Source organism: Lotus japonicus, chromosome 6 (genome assembly GCF_012489685.1).
Source record: "Lotus japonicus ecotype B-129 chromosome 6, LjGifu_v1.2".
In the NCBI taxonomy this organism is placed as follows: domain Eukaryota; kingdom Viridiplantae; phylum Streptophyta; class Magnoliopsida; order Fabales; family Fabaceae; genus Lotus; species Lotus japonicus.
Window position 1 is genome coordinate 35,548,443 of NC_080046.1, and position 26,828 is coordinate 35,575,270.

Consider the following 26,828-nt stretch of genomic DNA (forward strand, 5'->3'; position numbering starts at 1 on the left):
AGATTAAGAAAGGCTTTATCGTTGGCGGACAAGGAATCCTCTGAAGGATCGGTGATCCCGTTGGGCTTCTCTGTCCAGTAAAGAGGAAAGAGGGCGGTCCCGTCTCTGAGGGTGAATGCTTCTGGGTAGGCGGGATGAACCGCCACACGGAAGTACTTTCGTGCGAAAGAGGACTTCGCGTTACTTTTGTGGGGATGCAAACACTTCCGGCCGGCTCGGGCCTTCAAGGAAATCCATCCTTTGTTTTTGATGGACTTGGGGTCGACGTCGTAAAGGTAGAAGAAACTGGTGGGGGATGGGGCGATGCCGACAGCGGCGCTTAGGATTTCAAAACATCGAATGAAGGCCCAGGCGTTAGGGTGGAGTTGACAGGGAGCCGCGTTGATGTCGCGGAGGACGGTTTGGACAAAGGGCGAGAAAGGAAGCCTGATTCCAAGCTCGCTAAACATGTATTCGTACGCAAAGAAAAAATGGGATCTCTTTACGTCGCCGTCTGGCTTGTGAAGCCAGGGGCGATCCCCGGGACTGCAAACCCAGATCCTGAGTTTGGCGTTAAACTCATCGTCATTGGACAAGCCACCCAGGGAGTTCACGAATTGCACAATGGGATCGCTATCTTGGAAGATGGAAGGTTGATCTATAGCCTCGTGTTTGGGGGCTACTTGGACTGGAAGGGGCAGAGTGGCGTAGGTTTGTAGTCGGTGAGCTGGGATCTCCGGAACCTCTAAACGGAGGCCGCCGGCAGCGGTGGAGTCAGGGTCGCTTTCGGAGGAGGAAGAAGAGTGATTAGGGGAGGTAGGGTTTGAAGCCATTTTTAGAAGGCAGTGAAGTGAAAGAAAAGAAAAGATCAGTATGTGTGCGATGTAAAGATAAGGACAGTGGGACTCACCGGAGTAGGATGTGAAGAGTGGGTAGCGGAAAGGGTGATAAGCGACGGCTCCGGAGCGGAAGTGGGCAGAAGGAGATTGGTAAGCGATTAGGGAAGTGAAGAGGGGTCTTGGAAAGGGATGACAGTGGGGAAGAAGGGTTTTTATAGGAGAAGGGGAGAAGCTGGAAGGGTGACGCGTGTTGGACGCGTGTGGAAGGTTGGAAGTCATGGTGGTTTTGGGGAGGTGGGTCGCGTGCAAAGGGAAGTTACTGCGCACGATGGGACGGTTATGAAAGGTGAAGTGACGGTTCCGGAGAAAGAGGGAAATTGATGTAACCAACACATCACGTGGGGCAGCCACGTGAGGCAGATAGAAATTTGAAAGGGTTTTAAAATAAGGGAAGGCGCGAAAAGCCTCGCCACTATAAGGATCAAACGCCATCGCCTGACGTTTGACACCAACAACGAAGTTCGGTCGCTCATCGGGGTCACCGCCAGTCAATGATTGAATGATCGGCACATGACCCATGCCTGCCACCTTTCCCGCCGGCGAGAGATCATACACCTGCTCCAACTTGTCACCAATACAAAGTAGTCGTTCTCGCCGCTTGCGGACTTGTGGACTTGCCAGCTTGGTTTGCTCGTCAAGTCAGTGGACTGGGTAACTGAAAATGCTAGTTTCCTTTTGCTCACGCCATGTTGGCAGTATAGTTAACTTCTCTTTTCTCAAGCCATGTTGGCAGTGTAGATTCCGGTGTACAAACAGCATTTAAAAGACACCCTTAGCTCTCGTACCTCGAGCTCGGTGTCTTGTGGACTAGTGGACTGGGCGAGCCCCTAGAGGGGCAACGCCCAGCATGTATCCCGCCCTGAGGCGGGGCCCTGGCCTTCAGTTGGGCCTTGACCTCGGAGGCCCAATTGGCCCAATAGGTAGTACCCAAGCTCTATAAATAGGAGGTAGTTATCAATTGGAGGGGACTTTTGGCTCATTTGATGAAATAACACTTGAAATTCAGCACTCTCTCTCATTCTCACTCTCTCTTGGCACAATCCCTCTAGGTACTATGCCTCTCTTCAATGTCCATTCCTAGAACACACTGGAATCTCCTCTGAGGGATCCTCCTCGTCTGAAGACAATGGTGGTGGTGGTGGTCCTCCAAGTCCTGGTCCACAGTGAACGCCCGGTGGCAAGTTGAAGCTGATAGAGCATCGCCTCAACACTCCTGACCTCAGAAGTCCTCCGCTATCCACGTGATCCTCCATGATGCGCCCCGAATACGTCGCTCGATGGCTCGCGGGGTCAACCACCCACGACCCGGGGTCGTCCTGATCGATCATCTCATACCTAATCCCCCCCGAAGGGTGGACCATGGTGTACCAATCCGCAATATTCATCTGACAAAAGGCGTTGTCCGCCAAAACACACACAGAAGACGCGAGGGTCAACTCTAAAGAACTATGTAGATAATAAACCCAATAGGTACAAATAATAGATAGCCACTTAGGCTTATAACTAGAGATATCATTCCTAGGGTTGCATGTTCCACAAAATCATAACGACAATAATAACAATTAGCATGTTCCAAGTAAGTTTATCAAATAGCAACCACACTCATCAACTAAGTCAGTATGCATGTTGCGTGATATGTATGCAGGTTAACCCAGTCAACCAATATGCAATCCGGAACGGATGGACATCAACGGATCAGCCCTTCACCAGCCACGGTGGTGCCATTTCGGCCCGCGTGCCTCTTACTCCAACAACAACGGTAGTCAGATCAGCCGTAACCCGTAGGTCTGCCATTTCGGTCTGCTACAAGAGACGTCTGCAGACGCTCTATCACGGAAATCCGGGTCTTATGACCATTTTGGAATCCGACGAGGTCCAGAGTACGTCCTGTGTTAATACCCCATTAATGTTGCATGAATGCAGGATGATTAGTCAAACAACGTCTCCGTCCTCACTCGACACGTCGCCACGTGTTCTAGGTAAATTAAAGTCTCTAAAATCTTACCCTAAGGCAAAGTCGATTCTGCGACAAAAGACACACTTCACAACACACATAGCTGCTCCAACAGCACAAGAGTATCACATACTCGGGAACTAACGGTTCCACGGACTTATCCCCAGGATAGCCCCACAACATAGCTGCTCCAACAGCACAACAACAAACGCTGCTCCAACAGCACAACAACCAACGCTGCTCCAACAGCACAGCAACAAACGCTGCTCCAACAGCACAACAACGACATACTCAACACTTGGATCCGACGACACTCCTCGTTTTTCCAAAACTAAGATTTGACTTCCAATGCCTTCCTTCGAGGTTATTATCATTACTTAAAGATTTAGAGGTTATTTAAGGTCTTATGAGTTTTCTTTATAAAATAGATTCCATTTTGTCTTATCGCAAGTCTTATACATTTACAGGATCTACCAATCCCAAGTCGCTTCCAGAGGATGTCTCGATCCACTAAACAAAATCAAGGCCCGAACCTCGTTCGTCCTATCAAACTTTCTCAAAACTCTCAAAATAAAATCGGCATGACCTGCCCGCTATTCTCACCATTCAGAATCTCAGATTCCAGTACAGAGCATATTTAAATCATCACAATCAACATGTCATATATCAATAAATCGCATCATAAACACTTAGCACTTAGCATATAAAGCATGCACCACACATCCTAGATTACCCACATAGCACATAGCATGTAAGTCAATCTCAAAAACATTCAGTAGATGAATCATCTACATTGTCAGCCGAAGCCTCAGAAAACATTTTCCAATCACACACAATCCCAGTGCATAAACAGTAAACAATGTCGAAACATCGACCCTAAGCATTAACTAGAGATTCAGTGAGAAGCCCTCACCTGAAGGTTCTCCAGTATGATCGTCAAGCGCTTCCTCGCACTCAAAGTGTTGTTCCTCAGAGAAATCCTCAAAAGCACCTTTACAACAAAATCACAGAATACTATAAGAATCTATCGAAAACTAAGCTATCGATACTTACTAAGGTTACTCGAAGTAATCTATACTCTAAGGTACGATAATCTAGCGCGAAAGGACAAGTTTTCGGAAAAGGAAATTTTCCTCCTCCCCCTTAATAGGGCTCGGCCACTTTAGGTAATTATGGGGCTCGATTTTTCTTCGATCAAACTTGGTTCCTATGCTTTCATTAGCCGTAACTAAGGGTATTCTGAACTCGGAAAAATTATCGGATCAAAAACTGTCGCAGGGGTATTTTGGTCATGATTTTTAACTTAGGATTTTCAAAACTGAAATCCCAAAAATAAAATTTTGCAGGGACGTCACCAACGACGTTTATGACAACTAATCCTACTAGCACTAAGCTAAGGCGATAGTTTTTAGCCTAAAGGTTGAAGCTTTACACCAAAAACTCCAAAAATGGGTATTTTAGGTTCAAATTGATTCCGGCGGAATTCCGGCGACATAACGGAAAATCTAACCCGGCAGAAGTGATCTTGGGCACATATAGAAGAGGTTTAGAATCAGAAATGAAAGATTCAGGATAGTTTTGCAAAAACCCATAAACTATCCGCTCAGAAAACTCTACAGAAAAGCTATGGAAAAAGCGATCGGAGGTAAGGATTAGCGACTATACCTCGAAGCCTTGAAGTAGCAACTGATTGATCGACGATCAAGCAAACGATGAAGAAAATATTCTCCTCCTTCTTCCTCTTTGTGGCCGCGGGTTTGGGTGGGGAAATGGGTAGTTTTTTTGGTTTTTTCTTCCTTTCTTTGCTATATATAGAAGGTGGAAATTCGCGGGAAAATGAAAGTTTCGCGAATCTGATTTTTCCGGCGTCATTCTCCATGAATTATTAGATATGTTTTGGCAAAAGAATTCCAAAACTATAAAGAGGTCTCTTTGTATTTTTGGCAACTAAAGCATAGTCGGCATAAAACTATTTTACCCGATAAGTTGCTTTTTGCATCGAATGTCGGAATAGAAAACTTCCTTCGGAAGAAAGATTGAAATCATCAAGAGAAATGGGTGTACGCGTGTAGAATATTCATTTGAAGCTCTGAATAGATAAAGTCCCCATAGTCGGGTGATTCTAGGGTTTTGAAATACCAGGGATTCGGTTTCGGCAAACTTCCGATGATTGGAATCGGACGTTCGTAGATCCTAGAGTTTCGCCTCGAAACGATTGTGATATATGGAAAAAGAGAAGTTCTAACATTTCTCTGAAGATTTTTGGAATTAACTGCCATCGTGCCTAAAAGTGAAAATTAGCTATATACTAGGGTTTCTGACCTAGGTTTAAGCGTAAAACGTTCGTGCTATAACTTTTATCGATCATAATGAAATCCTTGAACTTTTCCTGAACTTTCTCCTTCATAAATATATTTCATTTAATAAACTTTCGTTCAGGTTTCCCTTCACATTACATCAACCCTAATCGTGAATAAGAAGTTTATTCACTTAGCATGAACTTAAAAACTCGGGCCTTACAGTTCCTATGGTGGCGAGGCCTTTCGCGCTTCCTCTTATTTCAAAAACCTTTCAAATCCCTAACTGCCCCCCGTGACGCGTCGGTTACATCAGTTTTCCTCTTTCTCCGGAACCGTCACTTCACTTTTTATAACTGTCCCATCGTGCGCAATAAACCCCATCACACGCGTTCCACTTCCCCAAAAAACCATCATGACTTCCAATCTTCCACACGTGTCCAACACGCGTCACCTTTCCAACTTCTCCCCCTGCCTATAAAAACCCTTCTTCCGAGACCGCTTTTTACCTCCCTTATTGCCTACCAAGCTCCTTCTTCCAACTTCCGCTCCGGTGCCGTTGCCTACCACCCTTTCCGCTACCCACTCTACACATCCTTCTCCGGTGAGTCCTCCTTCCCTTATTTCTGCATCATATCTCTACTCATCTTTTTCCCCTTTCACTCATTTGACTATAGAAGATGGCTTCAAACCCTAACTCCCCTAATCACTCCTCCTCCTCTTCTGGGAGTGATCCTGACTCCACCGCAGCCGGTGGCCTCCGTTTAGAGGTTCCGGAGGTCCCTCAATATCGACTAAAAACTTTCACAACCCTGCCCCTTCCAGTCCAAATAGCGCCCTCACACGAGGCCATTGACCAACCCTCCGTTTTCCAGGATAGGGAGACTATCGTGGAATTCGTAAGTAGCCTTGGCGGTTTTTCTGATGATGACGAAATAAACGCCAAACTCCGGATTTGGCCCTGCAGTACTGAAGACCGCCCCTGGCTTCACAGGGCCGACGGCGATGTAAAGGGATCTCATTTCTTTTTTACCTATGAGTATATGTTTGGCGAGCTTGGAGTTAGACTTCCTTTCTCGCCCTTCATTCAGACCGTTCTCCGCGATATCAACGCGGCTCCTTGCCAACTTCACCCCAATGCCTGGGCCTTCATCCGGTGCTTTGAGATCTTGTGCGCCGCTGTTGGCACCGCCCCATCTCCCACCAGCTTCTTTTACCTCTACGATGTTGACCCCAAGTCCATCAAAAATAAAGGGTGGATTTCTTTAAAGGCCCGGGCTGGCCGTAAATGCTTGAATCCTCATAAAAGCAACGCCAAGTCCTCCTTCGCCCGAAGATACTTCCGCGTGGCGGTTCACCCCGCCTATCCCGAGGCCTTCACTCCTAGGGACGAGACTGCCCTTTTTCCCCTTTACTGGACGGAGAAGCCTATTGGGATTACCGATCCTTCGGAAGAGTCTTTGTATGCCAACGACAAAGCCCTTTTAAATCTCCTCGCCCCACTCCTTGTTCTTGACTGCTCAACAGTCCTTGAGGGTGCACGCCTCTCGAGGACACCCAAATATCTAGGTCACTTATAGTTTACTTTTATCACCTCTATTTTCTTTCCTATCTCTTATGTTGCTACTGACCCCCCTTTTTCCATATTTAATGTTGCAGAAGATATGAATTTCACCAACGCCGAGCTCTTGAAAGCTCGTGAGAGGAGGATGGCCCGTTTTTCTCCAAAGTTCAACAACGAGGGCGATGGGAAAAAGCGGGGCGGTGCTGAGAACCAAGCTGAGGGCGCCCAAGCCCCCAAAAGGAGGAAATTGGTTAAAGCCTCCTCTGTCGCCGGCTCCTCCAACCCCGGCGCTCAGCCCACTACTGCCGCTGCGTCCAAAGGCAAAAAAGTTGTTAAATCCACCGTTGCCACGGCCACCGAGTCTACCACCGTCCCGGCTCCCAATTCCTCTACCGCGGACGCGGCCATCGCAGCCGCCGCCAAGTCCACTGCTGTAGGCGCCACAGCCACAACAACCTCTGTTGACCCGCCACCAGCTTCTGACGCAACCACCGACATTTCTCAACCCTCAGCTGTCGAGAAACTTGTCGCCGTCAATGCTACCAAAGCCGCCGCGTCGTCCGATGCTCCTGCTGGGGAGAAAGAAAAAGAAAATGAAACCCCCAGGTCCCCCCTTCGCCAAGACGCCCCTCCTAGCCCGCCCCCAACAGACGACGGGCGCTCCACGTCTTTCCCGCCTCGCCGCGAGGAGAGACCTTCTCCTGATGCCGCCGCTACCTTTGAAGCGACCCAGATTGAGCAAGCTCCTGGTAAAGAGGGCGGCTCCTCCAGCTACTACAACATGCTTCCCAACGCCATCGAACCTTCAGAATTCTTGCTTACCAGCCTCAACCGTGACGCCATAGAGAAAGAAGTTTTGAGCCGAGGCATCAACGAGACCAAGGAGGAAACCCTTGCCTGTCTTCTACGTGCTGGGTGCATCTTCGCCCACGCGTTTGAGAAATTCAACTCCACAGCCGTTGAAGCGGAACGGTTGAAGGCTGAGAGTGCTCAGCATCAAGAAGTCGCCGCTGCTTGGGAAAAACGCTTCGACAAACTGGCGGCGCAGGCGGGAAAAGACAAAGTCCATGCCGACAAGTTGATTGGCACGGCGGGAATTAAAATCGGCGAACTGGAGGATCAGCTGGTGCTGATGAAGGAAGAAGCGGATGATCTCGATGCAAGCCTCCAAGCGTGCAAAAAGGAAAAAGACCAAGCTGAGAAGGACCTGATCGCCAGGGGCGAAGCGCTGGTTGCTAAGGAGTCAGAGCTCGAAGCATTGCGCGCTGAGCTGGAGTCAATGAAAAAGGCACTGGCGGAGCAAGAGAAAAAGTCCGCTGAGTCCTTGGCTTCGGCGAAGTCTGACATGGAGGCGGTGATGCGAGCCACGTCCGAAGAGATCAAGAGGGCGAACGAAGCTCATGAGGAAGCCCTCGCCACTAAAGATGCTGAGATTACCACCCATCTTGCGAGGATTAAAGGGCTAGAGGACGAGCTGGCGATGGAGAAGGCCAAAGCCGCTGAGGCGAGAGAACAAGCCGCTGACATTGCCTATGACAATCGTGAGCGCGGCTTCTACCTCGCCAAAGACCAGGCCCAGCATTTGTTCCCGAACCTTGATTTTAGCGCTATGGGAGTAATGAAAGAGATCACCGCGGAAGGACTGGTTGGTCCTGACGATACTCCTCTGATTGACCAACACCTTTGGACGGCAACTGAAGAAGAAGAAGAAGAAGAAGAAGAAACAGGAAAGGAAGAAAGAAATAATGAATAGTGTAATTTTAATTTTACTTAGCCTTTACCGCCTTCTGTAATGCACTTTCCGTCATTCCTATATATAAGCAACCCCTCGCCATAGTTTTATATTGTCTCCGAATACTTTGTAAATTTTGTTGGATTGCTTTCGCCGTACATTTTTTGATCGCCGCATTCTTATTGATTTTTTAAAAAAATTTAAGAATGAACGTCGTAGTTTAACGCCCCAACACGCCGGAGTAATAAGATACTCAACATCCTGAGTGACCAAGCTCTCGCCTTCCACCTTATTCATTCACCGACCTTATATCTTGCGCTATTTTTTCACGCGTCATATGATTGAATTACGCCTAACGACTTCGTGCATTAATTTTAACTAGGACTTGTTGCTTGGTATTCCACCGCCAAGACTTTAGACGTTTTCCACAGAGGAATAAACGGCCTCCATTCTTGAGGGCTTTGCCCGCTCGGGGCTTACAATGCTTGGGTCCCAATGGCCATTTGGGGGTCCCAAGTCTTTTGCCTAGCTTATGGTGCTCGTCGTATTCTGGCGAGACTTACCCAGCACGTCGTTTACGGGACCGGCGATCACATCAGACTTTCCGGGGGGAGATTCCCAGGCGTCAAAGGCCCTTTGTGGAATCGCCGCCACCTTCAGGGTTCCAGCAAGCCCCTCTGGGGATCAAGCTTGTCCCACCTAGTGATCGCCGTAATTCTTTATATCGATCGGCAAATCCGATCGTCAGGGAATCCCTGGAATTTTTGGATGTGAATTTCATGAACTTTCGTTTTATTGATGGAGCGTCTCGTTAAAAAACTCCTTTCGGAGAAAAAGAGCACGCTTTTGTTACAATGGAGAGTTTTGAGGCACTTTTAGAGAAATTGAAAATATCTATCTTCGGCGAATTCCCTTTGCCCACAATCAACTGTAATAATAGCGCAGGCTCAAACCGTTGAACGACTTGGGTAGCCGCCTTCCATCAAGCTCATCCAGGTGATAGGCCCCTGTACCAAGAACTTTGATAATGCGGTAAGGCCCTTCCCAGTTCGGAGTCAGCTTGTTTCCCGGGGCTCCTGACCGCCACTTTAGGACCAGATCGCCAACTTGCATGTCTCGGACGCGAACCCTACTATTATACTTGGCGGCCACGCGCTGCTTCATCGCCGTTTCCCGAATGTGCGCCTCGTCACGCGTTTCGGGCAAAAGGTCCAAATCCATCGCCATATTGGCTTGATTCTCGCCTTCAAAATCCGGCTGAGTCCGCCATGTAAAATTGTCAATCTCCACCGGCAACATGGCATCTACCCCATAGGTCATCCTAAAGGGGGTTTCTCTTGTAGTAGATTGCACAGTGGTGTTGTACGACCATAGTACCACTGGGAGTTCATCCAGCCAGGCTCCCTTAGCTTCCTCAAGCCGTCGCCTAAGTCCACGCAGAATTACCCTGTTCGCAGATTCTACTTGCCCGTTCGTTTGCGGATGCTCCACAGAGGCGAATCTCATCTGTATGCCCATTTCCTTGCAAAATTCCCTTGTTTGGTTGCTTGAAAACTGGGTCCCGTTGTCGGAGACAATCGCCCTTGGAATCCCGAACCTACAAACGATACGCCTCCAGTAAAAGTTGACTATCTTAGCAGAGGTTATTTTGGCCAGGGGCTCGGCTTCAATCCACTTAGTGAAGTAGTCCACCGCTACCAATATAAACTTCATTTGCGACCTGGCGGTCGGAAAAGGTCCTACCAAGTCTACTCCCCACATGGCGAAAGGCCATGGGGCACTCATCGTTACCAGTTCTTTTGGCGGTGCTTTGGACAAATCAGCAAATACTTGACATTTTTTGCACCGCTTCACAAAGTCCATACAATATTTCCTGAGGGTGGGCCAGTAGAATCCCGCCCTTAGCACCTTGCAAGCCAAAGATCTCCCCCCAATGTGGCTTGCACACACTCCCTCGTGCACCTCAGACATTATCGCCTCGTATTTTTCCGGCGGTACGCATTTTAGCAATGGCGTCGAAAAACCACGGCGATACAAGTGTCCGTCAATGAGAGTATAGTGGCTCGCCTCTCGCCGTTGCTCCTTCGTGCATTGCTCCACTTCCGCCGGGTCCCCCGCCAAGATGGATAATATGGGTCCCATCCACGTCGCCCCTCTGTTCACACATGCCATGAGCTCACCTTCAATGCTGGGGAACGCCAGCGTTTCCTGAATCACACTTTTGTTGTTGCCGGGCTTCCACGTGCTCGCCAATTTGGCCAACGCGTCCGCCCGCTGGTTTTCAGCCCGAGGAACATACTCTACTACAACCTCTTGAAAAAGTGTCATCAAATATCGCACTCGCTCGAGATACTTGATCAGATTGGGATCTTTGACCTGGAAAGTGCCCTTCACTTGGTTCTCCACCAACTGCGAGTCCGTTCTTATCAACAAACTTCCGATCTTTACTTCACTCGCCAACTTCAACCCGGCGATGAGAGCTTCATACTCTGCCTGGTTGTTTGTGGCCTTGAACTCGAATTTCAGCGATTGTTCTAGTACTAGATCTCCTGGTCCTTCCAACGTTATTCCCGCGCCACTGCCACTGCTATTGGAGGATCCATCTACAAAGAGAGTCCACTGAGTGTCCACTCTTTCAAACCGATCTAGGGTCAACTCCACCACAAAATCAGTCAGCGACTGTGCGCCAACCGTGCCTCGCTTATCATATTGCAACCCATATTCGGACAATTCAACCGACCAAGCGACCAATCTACCTGACAAATCCGGTTTTTGTAACACTTGTCTTAGGGGCAAATCCGTCCGCACCTTCACTGGAAAACTCTGAAAATAAGGTCTCAACCGCCGGGCGGTGACAAGGACCGCCAATGCCGCCTTCTCAATTTTCTGGTATCTGACCTCTGCGCCCTGGAGTGTGTGGCTAACAAAATAAACGATTCGATGCTCGCCATCCACCTCCTGCAATATCACAGAACTCAGAGCACTATCACTCACAGCAAAATACAAGTGCAGCGGGTGTCCCTGTATTGGCTTTGACAAGATCGGCGGTGATGACAGGAGTTCTTTGAGGCGAATAAAAGCTTCTTCACACTCCGCTGTCCACTCGAATGCAACATTTTTCCGGAGACACTTGAAAAAAGGGAAAGATCTATCGCCAGACTTAGGGAGAAATCGTGATAGAGCTGCTATACGTCCTGTTAAACGTTGGACCTCTTTTACATTAGAGGGACTTTTCATCTGCTGAATCGCCTTGCATTTATCTGGATTTATCTCTATTCCCCTGGATGTGATCATGAATCCTAGAAACTTGCCACCCTGAACACCAAAAGAGCATTTCTCCGGGTTGAGGCGCATGTTGTGCTTCCTGATCTCGCCAAATGCTTCTTCTAGATCTTGATGATGATCCAAACCACGTACCGATTCAACGATCATATCATCAACGTAAACCTCCATGTTTCTCCCCACCTGTCCAGCAAAAACCCTATCCATCAGCCTTTGGTAGGTCGCCCCAGCATTCTTTAATCCAAATGGCATCGTGCGATAGCAATAATTGACTATGGCGGTCATGAAAGTCGTTTTGTCTTCGTCCGCCGGGTGCATGCGAATTTGATGATAACCAGAATAAGCATCCATCAGGCTAAGAAGTTCGTTGCCCGAGGCACCATCAACGAGACCATCAATGCTGGGAAGGGGATACGAATCCTTGGGGCACGCCTTATTTAAGTCTGTGTAGTCCACGCACATCCGCCATTTCCCGTTCGCCTTCTTCACCATCACGACGTTCGCCAACCACGTCGGATATTTCACTTCCCTGATGAATTCTGCCGCCAGCAACTTGTCAACTTCCTGTTGTACCGCCTTCCCCTTGTCTCCACCTAAGCGCCGCCTGAGTTGTGAAACTGGTTTGACACTTGGATTCAATGCTAATCGATGGCAGATGAAGTTTGGATCAATTCCGGGCATGTCCTTGCAGCTCCAAGCAAACAAATCTAAATTCTCACCTAGCAGCTTTGTCAGGCGCGTCTCCTGCTCGTCTGTCAATCTGGTCCCAATCTTCAAAGTGCGATCGCCAAACTTTAGCACCTTTGTCTCTTCAATTGGCGTGGGCCTGTTCACTCGCCCCTCGCCACGTGGGTCGAGATTTTCATCCGAAGTTTCAATTTCATAACATCTGTGCCCGACCAACGCACTCTTCTTGCCGTACAAGTTAAGGCAATTATTATAACATTCCCTCGCCATCTTCTGGTCCACCTTCATCTTTCCAACCTTTCCATTGCTTAGCGGATACTTGACCGCCAAGTGGACTGTTGAAATTACAGCACAAAGACGATTCAATGCATTTCGCCCAATGATGACATTGTAAGATGCCACCACCTGGAGAACCAGATACCTTACCTTCAAAACCGTGGCACACTCATCTTCCCCGAATATTGTGTCTAGATCAATGTATCCTCGCACCATTACTTGCTCACCCGCAAAACCTACCAAGGTTCCCGCATATGGAGTCAGATCATTGTCAGTTAGTCCCAACTTGTCGAATGCGTCACCATAGATAATATCAGCCGAACTAACCTGATCCAGGAGTACCCTTCTAACGTTGAAGCTATTCAACCTTAACTGCACTACGATCGGGTCATCCTTGTGAGGCTTTATCCCCTCAAAGTCTGCCATCAAGATTGTTATGTCAGGGTGTACGAATCCAAAAGCGACTTCATGAACTGAATTAACTGCACGAATATGGCGCTTCCGTGCCGCATGGGTGTCGCCTCCACCGCCAAATCCTCCGGCGATGGTGTTTATGGTCCCTACGGGCGGTCCTGAGTGTTGAGCGAACGTGTCATCAGCCCCTTTTGTGGCGATAGCCGCTGATTCTTGCTTTTTCTTGCCCTTAGTGTCCGTCCGCTCCTCCTCTCGCTTATGCGTTTTGTTTTTATCGCCGTTGTTGCGCCACTGGCCTTGGCGATTTCCTTGATATCCCGCCCGAATCAACTTATCAATTTCGCGCTGCAAAGTCCAGCAGTCATCAGTGTCGTGCCCGGCGGACCGATGGTATTCACACCACTTTTTGGGATTGGCGTCCCGTGGTTGATACTTCGGGGCCTCTGGCTCATCCACTAGATTTGCGCCCCTCACCTCGCGGAGTATATCCGTTAAATCTGTGTTCATCACCATGTCAGCCTCCTCCCGCTGGCGATGAGACTTAGATTGCCATGGGCGGCGTTGTTCATAATCATCACGCCGTGGATACAACTGCTCCTTTGTCGGCCTCAATGCCGCCTTCCCTTTATCTTGTCTTTGCTGCTTGCCATCCCCCTTATCCTCGCCATTCTTATCTTTTTTCGCGCGCTTGGGCGACACGTCGCCCTTCTCCAGTTTCGCGCGCTTTCTTTTGAAAGTATCGTCCTCCTCGTCAAGAATATAAGTGCTGGCGCGAGCACGCATTTCTTCCATCGAACGTGCCGGCTTGCGTGTCAACTTGCTGTTCAACCCTCCCGATAACAAACCATTTTTGAATGCTAGAGCACAGGCTCGAGGCTCCTCGTCTTCTACCTTAACCGACGCAGCGCTGTACCTTGTCATGTACTCCTTTAGTGACTCTCCTTCTTGTTGGCGAATATTGTATAGGTCATTGATCGTCACCGGCTGATTCTTATTCGCCGAGAATTGCACTAGAAACTTGGATGAGAAGTCTCTAAAATTCGAAATCGATCCGCGCGGCAAAGTTGTGAACCATGCCATCGCCGTCGATTTGAACGTCGATGGAAACATCTTGCACTTCACCGCATCTGACGCCGCAATTATCACCATCTTCGTGTTGAAATACAGAAGATGATCCTTTGGATCGGAATCTCCACTATAAGAATCCAGAACTAACGTTTTCATATTATCTGCGAAGGGATGGAGGAGGTGGTGGTGATGGAGGAGGAGAAGGCGGCGCAGAAGTGCGTGTAGCCTGTACTCCTGCCGTTCGTATCGGAGAATCCAGGACAACTCGATGAGGCCGTCGAGGCGGCGAGATTCGCTGTCGCACCGGTGAATAATGCTTCTTCCTGCGTCGAGTCTCCATCTAAACAGGAACAACGCAAACTCGATCGAAAAACGAACGCCGGTCACGGAATCAGAATCGGAAAATTAGAGAATTGCCTGATCGTAATCAGAGATAGCTTCTTGCACAATCAATCCACGTGAATGGGAGTAGAAAGTTTATCGATCCCCACAGACGGCGCCAAATGTTCTGGGAATGAACATTGAAAGAAGGGATAGTACCTAAAGAGTGGAAGAATGTGCTAGAGAGAGAATGAGAATACTGAATTTCATGTGTTATTTCATAAAGTGAGCCAAAAGTCCCCTACAATTAGTAACTACCTCCTATTTATAGAGCTTGGGCACTACCTATTGGGCCAATTGGGCCTCCAAGGCCAAGGCCCAACTTAAGGCCAGGGCCCCGCCTCGGGGCGGGCTACACGCTGGGCGTTGCCCCTCTAGGGGCTCGCCCAGTCCACTGTTTATTTCGGCTGGCAGCTGAATAAAGTGGCTTCTTCTACCTCAAAAGCATATAAAATATGCTCAATTCTGGGTTTCGGGGAAAAAAGTTATGGCTGTTTGAAGTTTGCAACCGAATTAACCATCAAAATTCAACCTGTATATTCCGTTTTCTATTTTTACCGATTTCCCCCGTTTAATTCGGCTGGCAGGTGAATAAAGTAACTTCTTTTACCCCAAAAGCGTATATAATATGCTCAATTCTGGGTTCCGGGGCAAAAGTTATGGCTGTTTAAAGTTTGCAACCGAATTAACCTTCAAAATTCAACATGTATATTCCGTTTTCTATTTTTACCGATTACACCGATTTAATTCAGCTGGCAGGTGAATAAAGTAGCTTCTTCTTCCCCAAAAGCATATAAAATAAGCTCAATTCTGGGTTCCAGGGCAAAAGTTTTGACTGTTTGAAGTTAGCAGCCAAATTAACCTTCAAAATTCAACCTGTAGGTTCCATTTTCTATTTTTACTGATTTCCTGTTTATTTCGGCTGGCAGCTGAATAAAGTGGCTTCTTCTACCTCAAAAGCATATAAAATATGCTCAATTCTGGGTTTCGGGGAAAAAAGTTATGGCTGTTTGAAGTTTGCAACCGAATTAACCTTCAAAATTCAACCTGTATATTCCGTTTTCTATTTTTACCGATTGCCCCGATTTAATTCAGCTGGCAGGTGAATAAAGTAGCTTCTTCTTCCCCAAAAGCATATAAAATAAGCTCAATTCTGGGTTCCAGGGTAAAAGTTTTGACTGTTTGAAGTTAGCAGCCGAATTAACCTTCAAAATTCAACCTGTATGTTCCGTTTTCTATTTTTACTGATTTCCCCCATTTAATTTGGCTGGCATGTGAATAAAGTTGCTTCTTCTACCCCAAAAGGATATAAAATATGCTCAATTCTGGGTTTCGGAGCAAAAGTTATGGCTGTTTGAAGTTTGCAGCCGAATTAACCTTCAAAATTCAACCTGTAGGTTTCGTTTTCTATTTTTACCGATTTCCCCCGTTTAATTCGGCTGGCAGGTGAATAAAGTAACTTCTTTTACCCCAAAAGCATATAAAATAAGCTCAATTCTGGGTTCCAGGGCAAAAGTGTTGACTGTTTGAAGTTAGCAGCCGAATTAACCTTCAAAATTCAACCTGTAGGTTCCATTTTCTATTTTTACTGATTTCTTGTTTATTTCGGCTGGCAGCTGAATAAAGTGGCTTCTTCTACCTCAAAAGCATATAAAATAAGCTCAATTCTGGGTTTCGGGAAAAAAGGTTATGGCTGTTTGAAGTTTGCAACCGAATTAACCTTCAAAATTCAACCTGTATATTCCGTTTTCTATTTTTACCGATTTCCCCCGTTTAATTCGGCTGGCAGGTGAATAAAGTAACTTCTTTTACCCCAAAAGCGTATATATGATGCTCAATTCTGGGTTCCGGGGCAAAAGTTATGGCTGTTTGAAGTTTACAACCGAATTAACCTTCAAAATTCAACCTGTATATTCGGTTTTCTATTTTTACCGATTACACCGATTTAATTCAGCTGGCAGGTGAATAATGTAGCTTCTTCTTCCCCCAAAGCATATAAAATAAGCTCAATTCTGGGTTCCAGGGCAAAAGTTTTGACTGTTTGTAGTTAGCAGCCGAATTAACCTTCAAAATTCAACCTGTAGGTTCCATTTTCTATTTTTACTGATTTCCTGTTTATTTCGGCTGGCAGCTGAATAAAGTGGCTTCTTCTACCTCAAAAGCATATAAAATATGCTCAATTCTGGGTTTCGGGGAAAAAAGTTATGGCTGTTTGAAGTTTGCAACCGAATTAACCTTCAAAATTCAACCTGTATATTCCGTTTTCTATTTTTACCGATTGCCCCGATTTAATTCAGCTGGCAGGTGAATAAAGTAGCTTCTTCTTCCCCAAAAGCATATAAAATAAGCTCAATTCTGGGTTCCAGAATAAAAGTTTTGACTGTTTGAAGTTAGCAGCCGAATTAACCTTCAAAATTCAACCAGTATGTTCCGTTTTCTATTTTTACTGATTTCCCCTATTTAATTTGGCTGGCATGTGAATAAAGTAGCTTCTTCTACCCCAAAAGTATATAAAATATGCTCAATTCTGGGTTTCGGAGCAAAAGTTATGGCTGTTTGAAGTTTGCAGCCGAATTAACCTTCAAAATTCAACCTGTAGGTTTCGTTTTCTATTTTTACCGATTTCCCCCATTTAATTCGGCTGGCAGGTGAATAAAGTAACTTCTTTTACCCCAAAAGCATATAAAATAAGCTCAATTCTGGGTTCCAGGGCAAAAGTGTTGACTGTTTGAAGTTAGCAGCCGAATTAACCTTCAAAATTCAACCTGTAGGTTCCATTTTCTATTTTTACTGATTTCCTGTTTATTTCGGCTGGCAGCTGAATAAAGTGGCTTCTTCTACCCCAAAAGCATATAAAATATGCTCAATTCTGGGTTTCGAGGAAAAAAGTTATGGCTGTTTGAAGTTTGCAACCGAATTAACCTTCAAAATTCAACCAGTATATTCCGTTTTCTATATTTACCGATTGCCCCGATTTAATTCAGCTGGCAGGTGAATAAAGTAGCTTCTTCTTCCCCAAAAGCATATAAAATAAGCTCAATTCTGGGTTCCAGGGCAAAAGTTTTGACTGTTTGAAGTTAGCAGCCGAATTAACATTCAAAATTCAACCTGTATGTTTCGTTTTCTATTTTTACTGATTTCCCCCATTTAATTTGGTAGGCATGTGAATAAAGCAGCTTCTTCTACCCCAAAAGGATATAAAATATGCTCAATTCTGGGTTTCGGAGCAAAAGTTATGGCTGTTTGAAGTTTGCAGCCGAATTAACTTTCAAAATTCAACCTGTAGGTTTCGTTTTCTATTTTTACCGATTTCCCCCGTTTAATTCGGCTGGCAGGTGAATAAAGTAACTTCTTTAACCCCAAAAGCGTATATAATATGCTCAATTTTGGGTTCCGGGGCAAAAGTTATGGCTGTTTAAAGTTTGCAACCGAATTAACCTTCAAAATTCAACCTGTATATTCCGTTTTCTATTTTTACCGATTACAGCGATTTAATTCAGCTGGCAGGTGAATAAAGTAGCTTCTTCTTCCCCAAAATCATATAAAATAAGCTCAATTCTGGGTTCCAAGGCAAAAGTTTTGACTGTTTGAAGTTAGCAGCCGAATTAACCTTCAAAATTCAACCTGTAGGTTCCATTTTCTATTTTTACTGACTTCCTATTTATTTCGGCTGGCAGCTGAATAAAGTGGCTTCTTCTACCTCAAAAGCATATAAAATATGCTCAATTCTGGGTTTCGGGGAAAAAAGTTATGGCTGTTTGAAGTTTGCAACCGAATTAACCTTCAAAATTCAACCTGTATATTCCGTTTTCTATTTTTACCGATTGCCCCGTTTAATTCAGCTGGCAGGTGAATAAAGTAGCTTCTTCTTCCCCAAAAGCATATAAAATAAGCTCAATTCTGGGTTCCAGAGTAAAAGTTTTGACTGTTTGAAGTTAGCAGCCGAATTAACCTTCAAAATTCAACCTGTATGTTCCGTTTTCTATTTTTACTGATTTCCCCCATTTAATTTGGCTGGCATGTGAATAAAGTAGCTTCTTCTACCCCAAAAGTATATAAAATATGCTCAATTCTGGGTTTCGGAGCAAAAGTTATGGCTGTTTGAAGTTTGCAGCCGAATTAACCTTCAAAATTCAACCTGTAGGTTTCGTTTTCTATTTTTACCGATTTCCCCCGTTTAATTCGGCTGGCAGGTGAATAAAGTAACTACTTTTACCCCAAAAGCATATAAAATAAGCTCAATTCTGGGTTCCAGGGCAAAAGTGTTGACTGTTTGAAGTTAGCAGCCGAATTAACCTTCAAAATTCAACCTGTAGGTTCCATTTTCTATTTTTACTGATTTCCTGTTTATTTCGGCTGGCAGCTGAATAAAGTGGCTTCTTCTACCTCAAAAGCATATAAAATAAGCTCAATTCTGGGTTTCGGGAAAAAAGGTTATGGCTGTTTGAAGTTTGCAACCGAATTAACCTTCAAAATTCAAACTGTATATTCCGTTTTCTATTTTTACTGATTTCCCCCATTTAATTCGGCTGGCAGGTGAATAAAGTAACTTCTTTTACCCCAAAAGCGTATATATGATACTCAATTCTGGGTTCCGGGGCAAAAGTTATGGCTGTTTGAAGTTTACAACCGAATTAACCTTCAAAATTCAACCTGTATATTCGGTTTTCTATTTTTACCGATTACACCGATTTAATTCAGCTGGCAGGTGAATAATGTAGCTTCTTCTTCCCCCAAAGCATATAAAAGAAGCTCAACTCTGGGTTCCAGGGCAAAAGTTTTGACTGTTTGAAGTTAACAGCCGAATTAACCTTCAAAATTCATACTGTATGTTCCGTTTTCTATTTTTACTGATTTCCCCCATTTAATTTGGCTGGCATGTGAATAAAGTAGCTTCTTCTACCCCAAAAGGACATAAAATATGCTCAATTCTGGGTTTCAGAGCAAAAGTTATGGCTGTTTGAAGTTTGCAGCCGAATTAACCTTCAAAATTCAACTTGTAGGTTTCGTTTTCTATTTTTACCGATTTCCCCCGTTTAATTCGGCTGGCAGGTGAATAAAGTAACTTCTTTTACCCCAAAAGCGTATATAATATGCTCAATTCTGGGTTCCGGGGCAAAAGTTATGGCTGTTTAAAGTTTGCAACCGAATTAACCTTCAAAATTCAACATGTATATTCCGTTTTCTATTTTTACCGATTTCCTGTTTATTTCGGCTGGCAGCTGAATAAAGTGGCTTCTTCTACCTCAAAAGCATATAAAATATGCTCAATTCTGGGTTTCGGGGAAAAAATATATGGCTGTTTGAAGTTTGCAACCGAATTAACCTTCAAAATTCAACCTGTATATTCCGTTTTCTTTTTTTACCGATTTCCCCCGTTTAATTCGGCTGGCAGGTGAATAAAGTAACTTGTTTTACCCCAAAAGCGTATATAATATGCTCAATTCTGGGTTTCGGGGCAAAAGTTATGGCTGTTTGAAGTTTGCAACCGAATTAACCTTCAAAATTCAACCTGTATATTCCGTTTTCTATTTTTACCGATTACACCGATTTAATTCAGCTGGCAGGTGAATAATGTAGCTTCTTCTTCCCCCAAAGCATATAAAATAAGCTCAATTCTGGGTTCCGGGGCAAAAGTTTTGACTGTTTGAAGTTAGCAGCCGAATTAACCTTCAAAATTCAACCTGTAGGTTCCATTTTCTATTTTTACTGATTACACCGATTTAATTCAGCTGGCAGGTGAATAATGTAGCTTCTTCTTCCCCCAAAGCATATAAAATAAGCTCAATTCTGGGTTCCAAGGCAAAAGTTTTGACTGTTTGAAGTTAGCAGCCGAATTAACCTTCAAAATTCAACCTGTAGGTTCCATTTTCTATTTTTACTGATTTCCTGTTTATTTCGGCTGGCAGCGGAATAAAGTGGCTTCTTCTACCTCAAAAGCATATAAAATATGCTCAATTCTGGGTTTCGGGGAAAAAAGTTATGGCTGTTTGAAGTTTGCAACCGAATTAACCTTCAAAATTCAACCTGTATATTCCGTTTTCTATTTTTACCGATTGCCCCGATTTAATTCAGCTGGCAGGTGAATAAAGTAGCTTCTTCTTCCCCAAAAGCATTTAAAATAAGCTCAATTCTGGGTTCCAGAGTAAAAGTTTTGACTGTTTGAAGTTTGCAGCCGAATTAACCTTCAAAATTCAACCTGTAGGTTTCGTTTTCTATTTTTACCGATTTCCCCCGTTTAATTCGGCTGGCAGGTGAATAAAGTAACTTCTTTTACCCCAAAAGCATATAAAATATGCTCAATTCTGGGTTCCGGGGCAAAAGTGTTGACTGTTTGAAGTTAGCAGCCGAATTAACCTTCAAAATTCAACCTGTAGGTTCCATTTTCTATTTTTACTGATTTCCTGTTTATTTCGGCTGGCAGCTGAATAAAGTGGCTTCTTCTACCTCAAAAGCATATAAAATAAGCTCAATTCTGGGTTTCGGGGAAAAAATATATGGCTGTTTGAAGTTTGCAACCGAATTAACCTTCAAAATTCAACCTGTATATTCCGTTTTCTTTTTTTACCGATTTCCCCCGTTTAATTCGGCTGGCAGGTGAATAAAGTAACTTGTTTTACCCCAAAAGCGTATATAATATGCTCAATTCTGGGTTTCGGGGCAAAAGTTATGGCTGTTTGAAGTTTGCAACCGAATTAACCTTCAAAATTCAACCTGTATATTCCGTTTTCTATTTTTACCGATTACACCGATTTAATTCAGCTGGCAGGTGAATAATGTAGCTTCTTCTTCCCCCAAAGCATATAAAATAAGCTCAATTCTGGGTTCCAGGGCAAAAGTTTTGACTGTTTGAAGTTAGCAGCCGAATTAACCTTCAAAATTCAACCTGTAGGTTCCATTTTCTATTTTTACTGATTTCCTGTTTATTTCGGCTGGCAGCTGAATAAAGTGGCTTCTTCTACCTCAAAAGCATATAAAATATGCTCAATTCTGGGTTTCGGGGAAAAAAGTTATGGCTGTTTGAAGTTTGCAACCGAATTAACCTTCAAAATTCAACCTGTATATTCCGTTTTCTATTATTACCTTTTGCCCCGATTTAATTCAGCTGGCAGGTGAATAAAGTAGCTTCTTCTTCCCCAAAAGCATATAAAATAAGCTCAATTCTGGGTTCCAGTGCAAAAGTTTTGACTGTTTGAAGTTAGCAGCCGAATTAACCTTCAAAATTCAACCTGTATGTTCCGTTTTCTATTTTTACTGATTTCCCCCATTTAATTTGGTTGGCATGTGAATAAAGTAGCTTCTTCTACCCCAAAAGGATATAAAATATGCTCAATTCTGGGTTTCGGAGCAAAAGTTATGGCTGTTTGAAGTTTGCAGCCGAATTAACCTTCAAAATTCAACCTGTAGGTTTCGTTTTCTATTTTTACCGATTTCCCCCGTTTAATTCGGCTGGCAGGTGAATAAAGTAACTTCTTTTACCCCAAAAGCATATAAAATAAGCTCAATTCTGGGTTCCGGGGCAAAAGTGTTGACTGTTTGAAGTTAGCAGCCGAATTAACCTTCAAAATTCAACCTGTAGGTTCCATTTTCTATTTTTACTGATTTCCTGTTTATTTCGGCTGGCAGCTGAATAAAGTGGCTTCTTCTACCTCAAAAGCATATAAAATAAGCTCAATTCTGGGTTTCGGGGAAAAAATATATGGCTGTTTGAAGTTTGCAACCGAATTAACCTTCAAAATTCAACCTGTATATTCCGTTTTCTTTTTTTACCGATTTCCCCCGTTTAATTCGGCTGGCAGGTGAATAAAGTAACTTGTTTTACCCCAAAAGCGTATATAATATGCTCAATTCTGGGTTTCGGGGCAAAAGTTATGGCTGTTTGAAGTTTGCAACCGAATTAACCTTCAAAATTCAACCTGTATATTCCGTTTTCTATTTTTACCGATTACACCGATTTAATTCAGCTGGCAGGTGAATAATGTAGCTTCTTCTTCCCCCAAAGCATATAAAATAAGCTCAATTCTGGGTTCCAGGGCAAAAGTTTTGACTGTTTGAAGTTAGCAGCCGAATTAACCTTCAAAATTCAACCTGTAGGTTCCATTTTCTATTTTTACTGATTTCCTGTTTATTTCGGCTGGCAGCTGAATAAAGTGGCTTCTTCTACCTCAAAAGCATATAAAATATGCTCAATTCTGGGTTTCGGGGAAAAAAGTTATGGCTGTTTGAAGTTTGCAACCGAATTAACCTTCAAAATTCAACCTGTATATTCCGTTTTCTATTATTACCTTTTGCCCCGATTTAATTCAGCTGGCAGGTGAATAAAGTAGCTTCTTCTTCCCCAAAAGCATATAAAATAAGCTCAATTCTGGGTTCCAGTGCAAAAGTTTTGACTGTTTGAAGTTAGCAGCCGAATTAACCTTCAAAATTCAACCTGTATGTTCCGTTTTCTATTTTTACTGATTTCCCCCATTTAATTTGGTTGGCATGTGAATAAAGTAGCTTCTTCTACCCCAAAAGGATATAAAATATGCTCAATTCTGGGTTTCGGAGCAAAAGTTATGGCTGTTTGAAGTTTGCAGCCGAATTAACCTTCAAAATTCAACCTGTAGGTTTCGTTTTCTATTTTTACCGATTTCCCCCGTTTAATTCGGCTGGCAGGTGAATAAAGTAACTTCTTTTACCCCAAAAGCATATAAAATAAGCTCAATTCTGGGTTCCGGGGCAAAAGTGTTGACTGTTTGAAGTTAGCAGCCGAATTAACCTTCAAAATTCAACCTGTAGGTTCCATTTTCTATTTTTACTGATTTCCTGTTTATTTCGGCTGGCAGCTGAATAAAGTGGCTTCTTCTACCTCAAAAGCATATAAAATAAGCTCAATTCTGGGTTTCGGGGAAAAAATATATGGCTGTTTGAAGTTTGCAACCGAATTAACCTTCAAAATTCAACCTGTATATTCCGTTTTCTTTTTTTACCGATTTCCCCCGTTTAATTCGGCTGGCAGGTGAATAAAGTAACTTGTTTTACCCCAAAAGCGTATATAATATGCTCAATTCTGGGTTTCGGGGCAAAAGTTATGGCTGTTTGAAGTTTGCAACCGAATTAACCTTCAAAATTCAACCTGTATATTCCGTTTTCTATTTTTACCGATTACACCGATTTAATTCAGCTGGCAGGTGAATAATGTAGCTTCTTCTTCCCCCAAAGCATATAAAATAAGCTCAATTCTGGGTTCCAGGGCAAAAGTTTTGACTGTTTGAAGTTAGCAGCCGAATTAACCTTCAAAATTCAACCTGTAGGTTCCATTTTCTATTTTTACTGATTTCCTGTTTATTTCGGCTGGCAGCTGAATAAAGTGGCTTCTTCTACCTCAAAAGCATATAAAATATGCTCAATTCTGGGTTTCGGGGAAAAAAGTTATGGCTGTTTGAAGTTTGCAACCGAATTAACCTTCAAAATTCAACCTGTATATTCCGTTTTCTATTATTACCTTTTGCCCCGATTTAATTCAGCTGGCAGGTGAATAAAGTAGCTTCTTCTTCCCCAAAAGCATATAAAATAAGCTCAATTCTGGGTTCCAGTGCAAAAGTTTTGACTGTTTGAAGTTAGCAGCCGAATTAACCTTCAAAATTCAACCTGTATGTTCCGTTTTCTATTTTTACTGATTTCCCCCATTTAATTTGGTTGGCATGTGAATAAAGTAGCTTCTTCTACCCCAAAAGGATATAAAATATGCTCAATTCTGGGTTTCGGAGCAAAAGTTATGGCTGTTTGAAGTTTGCAGCCGAATTAACCTTCAAAATTCAACCTGTAGGTTTCATTTTCTATTTTTACCGATTTCCCCCGTTTAATTCGGCTGGCAGGTGAATAAAGTAACTTCTTTTACCCCAAAAGCGTATAAAATATGCTCAATACTGGGTTTCGGGGCAAAAGTTATGGCTGTTTAAAGTTTGCAACCGAATTAACCTTCAAAATTCAACCTGTATATTCCGTTTTCTATTTTTACCGATTACACCGATTTAATTCAGCTGGCAGGTGAATAAAGTAGCTTCTTCTTCCCCAAAAGCATATAAAATAAGCTCAATTCTGGGTTCCAGGGCTAAAGTTTTGACTGTTTGAAGTTAGCAGCCGAATTAACCTTCAAAATTCAACCTATAGGTTCCATTTTCTATTTTTACTGATTTCCTGTTTATTTCGGCTGGCAGCTGAATAAAGTGGCTTCTTCTACCTCAAAAGCATATAAAATATGCTCAATTCTGGGTTTCGGGGAAAAAAGTTATGGCTGTTTGAAGTTTGCAACCGAATTAACCTTCAAAATTCCACCTGTATATTCCGTTTTCTATTTTTACCGATTTCCCCCGTTTAATTCGGCTGGCAGGTGCATAAAGTAACTTCTTTTACCCAAAAAGCGTATATAATATGCTCAATTCTGGGTTTCGGGGCAAAAGTTATGGCTGTTTAAAGTTTGCAACCGAATTAACCTTCAAAATTCAACCTGTATATTCCGTTTTCTATTTTTACCGATTACACCGATTTAATTCAGCTGGCAGGTGAATAATGTAGCTTCTTCTTCCCCCAAAGCATATAAAATAAGCTCAATTCTGGGTTCCAGGGCAAAAGTTTTGACTGTTTGAAGTTAGCAGCCGAATTAACCTTCTAAATTCAACCTGTAGGTTCCATTTTCTATTTTTACTGATTTCCTGTTTATTTCGGCTGGCAGCTGAATAAAGTGGCTTCTTCTACCCCAAAAGCATATAAAATATGCTCAATTATGGGTTTCGAGGAAAAAAGTTATGGCTGTTTGAAGTTTGCAACCGAATTAACCTTCAAAATTCAACCTGTATATTCCGTTTTCTATTTTTACCGATTGCCCCGATTTAATTCAGCTGGCAGGTGAATAAAGTAGCTTCTTCTTCCCCAAAAGCATATAAAATAAGCTCAATTCTGGGTTCCAGGGCAAAAGTTTTGACTGTTTGAAGTTAGCAGCCGAATTAACATTCAAAATTCAACCTGTATGTTCCGTTTTCTATTTTTACTGATTTCCCCCATTTAATTTGGTAGGCATGTGAATAAAGTAGCTTCTTCTACCCCAAAAGGATATAAAACATGCTCAATTCTGGGTTTCGGAGCAAAAGTTATGGCTGTTTGAAGTTTGCAGCCGAATTAACCTTCAAAATTCAACCTGTAGGTTTCGTTTTCTATTTTTACCTATTTCCCCCGTTTAATTCGGCTGGCAGGTGAATAAAGTAACTTCTTTTACCCCAAAAGCGTATATAATGTGCTCAATTTTGGGTTCCGGGGCAAAAGTTATGGCTGTTTAAAGTTTGCAACCGAATTAACCTTCAAAATTCAACCTGTATATTCCGTTTTCTATTTTTACCGATTACAGCGATTTAATTCAGCTGGCAGGTGAATAAAGTAGCTTCTTCTTCCCCAAAAGCATATAAAATAAGCTCAATTCTGGGTTCCAGGGCAAAAGTTTTGACTGTTTGAAGTTAGCAGCCGAATTAACCTTCAAAATTCAACTTGTAGGTTCCATTTTCTATTTTTACTGATTTCCTGTTCATTTCAGCTGGCAGCTGAATAAAGTGGCTTCTTCTACCTCAAAAGCATATAAAATATGCTCAATTCTGGGTTTCGGGGAAAAAAGTTATGGCTGTTTGAAGTTTGCAACCGAATTAACCTTCAAAATTCAACCTGTATATTCCGTTTTCTATTTTTACCGATTGCCCCGATTTAATTCAGCTGGCAGGTGAATAAAGTAGCTTCTTCTTCCCCAAAAGCATATAAAATAAGCTCAATTCTGGGTTCCAGGGCAAAAGTTTTGACTGTTTGAAGTTAGCAACCGAATTAACCTTCAAAATTCAACCTGTATGTTCCGTTTTCTATTTTTACTGATTTCCCCCATTTAATTTGGTTGGCATGTGAATAAAAGTAGCTTCTTCTACCCCAAAAGGATATAAAATATGCTCAATTCAGGGTTTCGGAGCAAAAGTTATGGCTGTTTGAAGTTTGCAGCCGAATTAACCTTCAAAATTCAACCTGTAGGTTTCGTTTTCTATTTTTACCGATTTCCCCCTTTTAATTCGGCTGGCAGGTGAATAAAGTAACTTCTTTTACCCCAAAAGCGTATATAATATGCTCCATTCTGGGTTCCGGGGCAAAAGTTATGGCTGTTTAAAGTTTGCAACCGAATTAACCTTCAAAATTCAACCTGTATATTCCATTTTCTATTTTTACCGATTACACCGATTTAATTCAGCTGGCAGGTGTATAAAGTAGCTTCTTCTTCCCCAAA

The 26,828-nt window shown here is 43.4% G+C and overlaps 1 protein-coding gene across 1 annotated transcript; it reads left to right on the forward strand.

Moving 5' to 3' along the window:
• The first annotated feature begins 6,793 nt into the window (after positions 1-6,793).
• On the forward strand, positions 6,794-26,113 carry LOC130725237 (uncharacterized). Its single transcript, XM_057576484.1, has 2 exons — positions 6,794-7,442; positions 26,103-26,113. Exons 1-2 carry the CDS (start codon positions 6,794-6,796, stop codon positions 26,111-26,113), a joined length of 660 nt encoding a protein of 219 aa, XP_057432467.1.
• Positions 26,114-26,828: the final 715 nt, after the last annotated feature.